This window comes from Mesitornis unicolor, unplaced genomic scaffold, assembly GCF_000695765.1.
Source record: "Mesitornis unicolor isolate BGI_N332 unplaced genomic scaffold, ASM69576v1 scaffold2267, whole genome shotgun sequence".
NCBI classification, from domain to species: Eukaryota; Metazoa; Chordata; class Aves; order Mesitornithiformes; family Mesitornithidae; genus Mesitornis; species Mesitornis unicolor.
In genome coordinates, this window is record NW_010198211.1 from 89,281 (window position 1) to 99,199 (window position 9,919).

Genomic DNA, 9,919 nt, shown 5'->3' on the forward strand with positions numbered 1-9,919 from the left:
AGAGACAGGTGACTGTGACTGTCAGTTATTTCAGGCTCAAGGAAGCAGGTGCCAAATTGGTAAGTTTTGAGCCAAAAGAGTCAAGTTTCAGCTTCAAGTGGGATTCAAGGTGCAGGTTTTTAAAACAATACTGTTAACAGCATTTTTGTGATTCCTCTGCTGTAGGACTGTTGTTCCACTAGTAGCTAAGAGGATTAAAATGATATGTGTTAGGGATATATATAGAGTAACATCAGGAATGAAAAAAAAATTTTAGCACTTAGGCTGTAATGATACATAGATACCATAATGGATAGATCACTATCTAGTACATCAGTAGCTAGCCAGCTTTTCTATAGTTAGCTGAACACCCAAAAAGTCACCACATTTTTCTAACAAACAGTGACTTATTGCAAATCAAATTACCAACTATTTCAACACACTGGTTTTGGGAATCTGCTGTGTGTAGGGATCAACAAGAATCGTCTTCCAGGTTCTGCAGTAGATCTAAATCCCTTGCCTCTAATTACAATTAAAAAGTCTCTACTGAAGCAAATTAAAAACTTATGATGATTGCACGTGACTATAACTGCAGCCTAAAGATGAAAAAAATGTACTGACTTTATTTAAAGTTGAAGAAATGAGGTTATTTTTTGTTGTTGCTATGTATTTCCTTTATAAGTTCTCATTTTCTCTCTGAGCTCTTGCTTTTATAGATGACTATGTCACCTGTCAATTTTTTCATTACTGTGCTTGTTGTAAACTCAGTGTGTTCTCTCCAGTACCTAACACTGGGAAGGACCGAGATGGGATTTGCAAATCGTGGGGACAGTATCATTTTGAAACATTTGATGGCATCTACTACTACTTCCCAGGAAACTGCTCCTATATTTTTGCAAAAGACTGCAGTACTCCAGAACCCCAGTACACTGTTTGGGTAAGTATATGAGCATACACTAGAAATAACATACTGACTATTCCTGCATTACGGTACTTGTTTTTCATCATAAGTAAGATAAGTAGAGAGATAATAAATGGATCTAACTGTTGCATTGCTTACTTAAATATAAAACTTTGCTGCTGGAAAATGTCTAAGCCTATATGCAGTAACTCAAAACACAGACAAAATGATAATCAACAGAGTCAGTATATTAAAAATAGCAATTCTTACTCTCCCTATCCTAAAAAGGAACTCTGATTTCTCCTTTTGGGGAGCAAAAGTGACTCTTAAAGCAGATCTTGGAAGCTTCAATAAACTTTAGCTGTCAGGTTGTTAAAAAAAATGAATTGCTGAGTAAAGTGCAAAGGGCCATCACCTGCCTGATAGCTGGGCACCTGAGTGTACAGGGCCCCGATTCACAGCCATTGGCATGCTACGGGGAGCTGCCTCTGTGACCCGTGGAAAAATATGTCCCCTCTGGGGATTTGTATTCTAATTTTGGATTACCTCTACGTCATGCAGAGAAGATTAACAGCTCACAAGCCTTCATCCTGACCTATGTATGGAAGGCTCTCTTTTTAGTAATTTCCTCAAATTGCTGAATATCTATGGTTAATGACTTTGGGTCAGGAAGAGTTCAAACCTATACTGTCTCTGAAGGAAAAATGCTCTATTTATCAGGTTATTGGTTACCGGGGGGAAGAGGATATGAGCTCATTATGTTTCTTTTTACACAATGGCTGGGATTTGGTGCTGACTGGGGAGGGGACAAAAGGGGTCCTAATTCTGAGCCCTGGTGGTCGTAGTGCTCGCAGGGGCAAGGGCAGACCTAGATGCTGATTTCTGCTCCAAGGTCTAGTTTTCATTTATAAACATATGATCTCCTCTCCCCTCAGATAACAGCAACTAGTGAAGATAAATCTGCCGTTAAATCTGCCATTTCTATTCACTCAGGTTATAGACAGATGCTGTTACATCTGCCTTCTATGTTTTCATTTTAATTCTTTGGATTCTGTGTGCAGCTATGATCTTTTAGGAGTTTTCAGAAAATGCTGTAGCAAAGCTCAAGATTATATTAAAATCTAGAACCAATATTTCAGTGGATTCCAGTTGCTCTGGAAAGAGAGAAACTACCATTCAATTGCCGGAACAAATGTCATGTGTTGTTAAAAATGGAAAATGTTTACTCAGGAAAGTAGTAAGTAATGTTGAAGCACTGCAGTCACTACAGGCTGGGCAATTGCAAGCCAAGAACCTTGCCAGATCCTCAGATTATGGTCCTTCTGGTTTTAATAATTCACCTCTCTAGAGGAAAAGAAAACACAATAATTATTTTTATTTTCCTTGATTGTGTTTCTGTCCTGGGCCAGGTTTACATAGAAACCATCTGTCAATACTAGTAACATGATGTCTTTAGATATGATTATCTTTATACATGTAAAAACTCTAATGCTTTTCCTGGTTTGGTTTATTTCTCTCAAAGAAACAGTAACTGGTTTTTACTTCAAGGATTAAGTGTCAGTTTAGGAAGATTAATTCAAATATGTGTTAGCACTGTATGTGTTTACCTACAGATCTTCTCTACAAGAATGATAGCTCTAGTTACTTTTAGAGCCTCCATTACAACATTGGCAAAATGTTTCCCAATTAGTCTGTTTAGCTTCACAGCATTGTCAAATAAACTGGAATGCAACTCCCATCCTTCTCAGAGAATGGAGACAAATAGTCACAGGAGCCATGTTTGAGCTACCTAAACTCTGTTTACATTTTAATTTAGTAATGACAGGTATCTAAGATTCACAACACATTCAGCTGTCTCCTCAGTGTTGTCTCAAATCAGGTCACAAGCTTTTGAAGAACTGTAGTATAAGGGCATTCCACAGGTTTGGATGGCTCAGCCCCACTGAGATTAATGAAAGCTGTTAAAGTTTTGCTCAAGCCCTTGGAGAAGGTATGTGCTTAAAACTCATTTAGACTATGTGAGTGTAATTCACAACTGCATAGTAGTTAATTGGTTAGATGATATGCATGGTTGGAGACCTATGTCCTTATTATCAGTCAGAGTAAATCTGAACCCACGGTTTTCAAGCCCTGAGAGCACACCCTGCCTGTGAAAGCTGTGTGGTCTCTGGGAACAAAGACCTTCCTGCAGAAATCATACTCTGCCATGCTGAAGGCTGGGAATGCAAAGGAAGTCTGACTACAATAAAACTGTGGTCATGCTAAGATAGGACTTGCATGGTTTTAATTTCTGGCAGCATGCATCTGAGATCTGTTCAACACCTCTCTTTAGTAGTGGACAGTCATGGAAGTCACACATTGCCAATATCTGAGACACACAGTTTTGCAAATCTCTCTCTGGCCAGCTGAAACTTGTATTATTTCCATTGTTGTGTGCAAACTAGAAAAGCTGATATGTAATTCAAACCAATAGCAAGGTTCATTATGCCATATAGGCATAATGGGGAGAGGTAGACTTCAGAAAAGCCTGCCCTTCTCCATTAGCAGGGCTGGAAACCAGTGTGAAATGAGTTTTAACAGTTCCATGTAAGGTAGATGCCTGCAGTAATCTGTGGGAGCATTCAAAAATCTCAGCAAATCCTGTAGTTCAGCTGGTGCCAGTCTCAGCTGGCATGGAGAGTGCTGGTATTAAGCTGAGGTTTTGTATTGGTTTGTAGTCCCCTCTTATAGATCAGACCTCTAGAAACAGAGCAATAGTGGTGTCTCCTGAGCACAAATAACAAGCTCCTACGTTGGCACTTATAAGCTAGCTCATTGCCATATCTCTGAAGTTCACCTATGTATTGGGCTGGCCCAAAGTAATTGCATTTTTTCCTGGGCAAATGAAAGGGGATGTTTTTCATAGGGAAAAAAACCCCCTATATTAAACTTTATTATATAAAGTCCATATAATGTCCATTTTGTTCAATTACCTTTTGCCATCTTTCAGGCAACTTCATGATTCCTCAAAAAAGTTCTTATCTTCTTTGGCCAAAACCAGTTCTAAGAACGATTTGATATCCTTATCAGCAGTGAAGGTTTTACCATTCAAGGCATTTTGTAAAGAATGAAACAAATGGCAGTCTGATGGTGCCAGGTCTGTTGAATATGGTGGATGTGGTAAAACATCCCATCCAAGCTGCAACAATTTTTGACAAGTGACCAAACTTGTATGTGGTCTAGCATTATGATGAAACACAACACCTTTGTAATCCACCAATTCTGGACACTTTTTGATGGCATCATTGAATTTCTCCAGTTGACAACAGTACATGTCTGAATTAATAGTTTGGTTCCTTAGAAGCAATGCAAAATACGCAATACCTTTGAAATCCCATCAGACTGACAACATAACCTTCCTTTGGAGAGTATCTGCTTGTGAACTGCCTTGAGCTGGTTCATCACGCTTGCTCTATGATATTTTTCATTCATTGTTGTTGTAGATTATCCAGTTTTCATAGCCTGTTATCATACATTTAAAAAAAATGGATTGTTTTCTTCATGTTTCAAGAGCGAATTGCAGATATCAATGTGCTTAGTGAGATGAATTTCTTTGAGCTCACGTGATATCCAAATATTGAGCTTCCTAACATATCTGAGTTGTTTTAAGTGATTTTCATTGCTCAATTTTGATATGTCAAGATTATCAGCAATCTCTTGGGTTGTTGGAGTTGATCAATGCCTTTATTTCGTCCTTATCAACTTGGGTTTGCCTTCCTGAGTGTGGTGCATCTTTAACATAAAAATCTCCAGACCAAAATTTAGCAAACCAATCCTGACACTGCCATAGTTTTGAGGCATCTTCACCATACACATCACATAGCTTTTTATGAGCTTGCACAGTGTTTTTTCCTTTTCATAAGTAATACAGCAAAATATGAGGAAAATGTTCCTTTTGATTTTTTATTTTCAAATCAATACCAAGTAAATAATATTAATGAAATAATGAACTTCCTTTTTCTAAAACAAGCTTGAACTGTTAGCTGTCAAGTTACATAATGAATTTTTGGTTTAAAATGAAGTTAGTTACATTTCAAGACATGTATGTCCATCTATTAAGAAAACACATAATTACTTTTTGACTAACCCAATACAAAACCTGAATATTTAATCCAGTATTTAAACCACTGTCTTGATTGTTGTATTTCTCAGTAGTACTGGGTAGCGTGAACTTCCAGTTTTGCATATTTCTGTAATTGCGACTTTTTAAATAAGTATTTATTTGTAAAGCTCTTTCAGTGATTGGTTCATAGAAATGTGAAATATCATATATGAGTTCATGAAAAATTGCATGAAATTATTGAGAACAAACATTTATTCTTATTGTGTGTATATTTTTGCCCTCTAAGGTTCACAACAGTCCTCACTGTTATGGTTCAGTATATACTTGTCAGAGATCCATCAGCTTATTTTTTTCAAACCAAGAAGAAATAAGTATTTCAGGACATGAAGTACGAAAAGATGGAATCAGGTAAGTGGCCTAATGGTGGATTTTAACATTGTACTGCAAAAAGATAGTGTGGAGTTTGGGAAATTGTTGCTTTTTGCATCAGCCAGAGAAAATAATTTGATATATATTTTCATTGATCCTTTGCTGTTCTGTATTGAGGCTGATAGAGCTCCAATGTGAGCAGGTATAACGGTGCTGATGTAATGCCTGAATAAGGATAGCATACGCTCCCCACATGAACCTTGTGTTCAACTTCTCAGCTGTAACCTAATGATTACCCACCCCTACTTTGTACAGACAAAGTCTGTATCAGACAGTCCTGGCTAATTTTTGGTGCATCCAGATACCATTTTGAACAAGGTAGCCATTATTTAATCTTGGTAGCTATACTTAATGTAAGACAAGTGTGAATTGGTTGAATTAAATATCCTAAGTTCCCTCTGCCCCTCTGGGGCAAAAACTCCACAAAACATCTCTGAGGTACATCAAACACCCCAATTTTTTTAATAAGTAAGAAGATGAGTGCAAGGCTATTGTAAGTATGTTTTACTGGTTGATAAAGTACAGAAAATTTCAAAAAGCTGTTAAGTTGTTCTTGCCGTCCCCTTTGATGTAATGCTATAGGCATTGGCACCTGAGGCTGATAGCTACAGTGATACTGTTCTTCCCAACAGAGCAAATTCAAATGGTTAGGATTAATCTACAACACTACTGTCCAGTAGTCTTTGTCCAAAGGAGAAAGTTAAACAGTATTTTGGTCAATAGTATTTTCTGTACTGCAAGTTCCTCCATTTGCAGACATCTCACCCAGTGATGACCCTGGTGGTCATAGTGTCACATAGCTCCTTGCACAATGCAGCACGCTCATGAAGTCACATATTCCTCAATGTGCCCATGCTGGGCTCTGAAAATGAAGATTCATTATTCTTTCAGGCTTATAATTGGTAGAGCTGATAGGTGTATACAGCAGACAAGCATTCATTTTTGTTGGTTGATATAGAGAAGTAAAGAGTAGAAAAGTTAGTAAAAACATGACAAAGAATTGAATGGAAGTGACTGTATACACCTGGGGAAAGGGGCTTAGTGAGTTAGAAGGTGATGTTTTATGTGGTATTTTTCTAGCACTAACCTCATCTCATCTGAGATCTTCGAAGCAGGCTGTTTATTTTTCCAGATTAATTTTGCCTCAGACAGTTGGAAACGCTTTCCTTGAGAGACTGGCTGACTATATTCTGGTGAAGACTACCTTTGGCTTTTCTCTTGCTTGGGATGGAAACTCTGGTATTTATATTAAGCTGACAGAAGATCATAAGGGAAAACCTTGTGGCCTCTGTGGAAATTTTAATGGCAATAAATATGATGACCTGATACTGCAAAACAGTAAGTAAATAGCTTAGAAATACACCCTCTCTTTATGTGAACAGCTTCTATGTTTACTTTAAATATAATACTGTAAAAAGGTAGAGTCCTGTTTCAGTTATTTCAGTAGAAAATAGAATATCTGCTCTACTACTCCTTTTCATTAAAGATGCTAAGGGAAAAGGCTCTAGCTCATGAAAGTATTTATACTTATGCTTAAGCCTTTTCTTGCTCAGCAAAGCACTTGAGGTATGTTTATTTTAGCTGATGAAAATGCCTTCAAATAATAAATAAATAAACAAATGCTTGCGGTTTTCTCTATGTTTAAAGATGGAGGGAGAAGCAGGGAAGAGCCAAAATATTAATATTTGGAAAAAACACCATTTCAAGTCACTTGTTTATATGAGCAGCATAAAAATGCTAGTTGAAATATGTACATTTCAAAGCTGCTGCCAGGGACTTCCTTGTATCTCTATATTGGCATGGTGTATCATAGGCCTCCCACTGTCCTCTTGGATGAGAAGTTGCCCAGTGCTGCATCTGAGGCAGAGATGACCTGCTAAGCTGGTAGAATGTCCTGTAGCCTATGTAGGGAATACTCAGTAGGGACTTTTGTTCTACTCACAACTAATGTGGAAAAAAAATAAAGAACAAGCTTGAGAATATGAGGAATATTTTTCTCAGTCTCTGATAAAAACAAAGATAGCACTGTTTTACTGTTGCCATTAATTGCTGAGAGAACCTCGTCCCATGGCCCTGCATATTTTTAAGTCACAAAAGTTATCTCACTGTAACTTTTTTCCCTTCCTCTCTTTCCCCCCATTTTTTATGGTTGATAGCAGAGCTTTTTGGCTTTCTAAGTGAAGGAAGGCACAGCGTGTCTACCTTTTTACAGTCTTTAAAAATCTGCCATGTGAGCAGTAAGTTCCCTGTTTCATGCATTAACTTCTGTACACCAAAGTATAGTGTGGTGAATAACTACTTAAAAGTAGTGATCTGTAATAACAGAGAAAAGTGGTATTTGGAGGAGATAATGAATTCACGTGTTCTCTAAAAAATAGTAATTTCAGTATCTTTAAATGTATTATCTGTTATAGAAGACTTCCAGCTCTTAGCTTTCTTTGTTTCCAGAACTACATTTCTCCACCATCAGCATTTCTTCTAGCATATTTCTTTATCAGAAATAGTAGTGTTATTGCAGTGTACAATTGAGAGTGCTATGAAAAATTTTAACCTTGTACCAGTTGTATAATATGTTGCCTTGACTTTGTGCAAAGTCTTGATATCTTCACAAGAATAGACACAAGAAAGTAATTCAAATTACTTTTAGGCCACAACATTTTTCTAAGTGTTTCCAAAACTTATAAATCATTTGGGATGATGATTTATCTCCCCTAGCTAAACTACTTCCCCCAGTAATATAAAGGAAGCCCTTACATCTATCCTGAATCTTCTAGAGTCTATTTGCAATGCTCCAAATAAATAAGTTGCTGAGAGGCATGTAACACTCCATTTCAAAGCACAGTTTAAAAACAAACTCCTTTTCTATTTCCTTATCTTCATCTTTAATGGTATCTTTGTATTGTTTTAATATGCAAGACTGTATCTGAGTATTAAACTGTTTCAAGGACTGATTTTGTAGAGTTATGTTGACAGGTTTACCTCTAGATCAAAACCCAGCTTTTTATGTTTGAGAAGAGTTTTCTGCTTAAAGCACTATTCTCTCGGAGAGGGAGAAATGTTTCAAGTCTCCTTGCCTCTTAAGTAAAATAGACTCTTGCTTAGGATCTTATCTTTGTTTATTTGTAGAGATCCAAGTACAAATATCTGATTAGTGTGCTTTGGGGCTTTCCACATTGCAGAGTGTCAAACTTTGTACATCTTGTTCTAGAAGAAGTTAGATTAAGTTTTGGATAGTGCAGCTCTGTAAAAAAAAAAAGCTGTAGCTGATTTAATTTCAATACTCTGTCTCCTAACCATGCATAGATAGAGATAACCGTAGCATAGATGCCAGTTACTGTAAGCTTCTTCAAGGTGGAGGGAAGATACCCTTTTTAACATACTTAAGAACATAACAAAAATGTAATATTTAGTTCTTGCTGCAAAAACATGGAAATCTTGAGTCTGTTTCTTTACTGTCAGCCTTCTTGTATGTTCATGTATCTGCCTCAGCCTGTTGCCATGACTTCCAGTCATGCATCTTGTTCATTAATTCTCCTCTGCTTATGCTGTGAGGAGAGCTGGGCATGTAGTGGTGTGTTTGTTGTAGGGCAGCAAGGGAACAAGAGGGAGATAATAGTGATAACTGACCTTTGTGAAACACGATGAAAGCCTTAAATTATTTTTTAAAAAATTTTTCTTAAGTATTCAATGCATTGCATTATCCTTGTCCTTATTTGTACATTTGTTATAAAATTGTCAGTGATTGCACTTACAAAAACCCCATCCAACCACCTTGTAATGTATTTTTTAATCTTTTCATTTAAATGCAGTAGAAAATACTACCTGAAATTAAAAAAGAAAAATAACATTTTTTCTACACCACTCATATTCTGATCGTATCTGTAACTGAAGTTACAAACATATTGAAAAACTACCTAAAATTTCCAAGCTGTGTTTTGTGTTCATGTTTACAATTATTTTCCTGGTTGCTCTTCCAATGCCTTCATGCAGTAGGGGAATATACAGAAGACATTGCTGAATTTGCGAATAGCTGGGCTGTGCAAACCTCAGACGACATAGCTTGTGTACCTACTGCCTCAGATTTTTCCGGTCCTTGCTCAGCGGATGCAGAATCCACTGAGGTAAATTAATCGTGTCATATATACATATATATATTTTCTTAATCTTCACTGCCTACTGGTGGTACAGGAATCTAGCAGTATACACCATGTTGAAAAAAGCCTTCAATGCATTGAGGCTTTGAGAAAGGGAAGATTCAGATCAGGACTGTTACTAAGGGAATGTCTGCAGATCTTCAGATGTTTAGCTTAAAGTTACAAAGGCTCAGAATGTGCCATGTGGCACAGGTCTGCTGGCAGAACTCTTCATTGCTGCATTAAACTTGGGTTCAGTTTTCAGCCCTGGCATCTTACACCTCATTCTTTTGGAAATGGTGAAATACTGCAGAAATAACACGTTCAGCTCCTGCATTGACACAAAATGCTTTTATTTGTCATTTCACACTCTTT

At 37.1% G+C, this 9,919-nt stretch overlaps 1 protein-coding gene across 1 annotated transcript in view; it reads left to right on the forward strand.

Annotated features, from left to right (window-relative positions):
* Nucleotides 1-9,919, forward strand: part of OTOGL (otogelin-like) — a 95,279-nt gene that overhangs the window by 6,234 nt on the left and 79,126 nt on the right. The window contains exons 5-9 of the mRNA XM_010189063.1: nucleotides 3-59; nucleotides 762-916; nucleotides 5,269-5,390; nucleotides 6,544-6,749; nucleotides 9,405-9,532. Coding sequence (XP_010187365.1) covers nucleotides 3-59; nucleotides 762-916; nucleotides 5,269-5,390; nucleotides 6,544-6,749; nucleotides 9,405-9,532 — 668 coding nt within the window. The remainder of the gene's footprint in view (nucleotides 1-2; nucleotides 60-761; nucleotides 917-5,268; nucleotides 5,391-6,543; nucleotides 6,750-9,404; nucleotides 9,533-9,919) is intronic.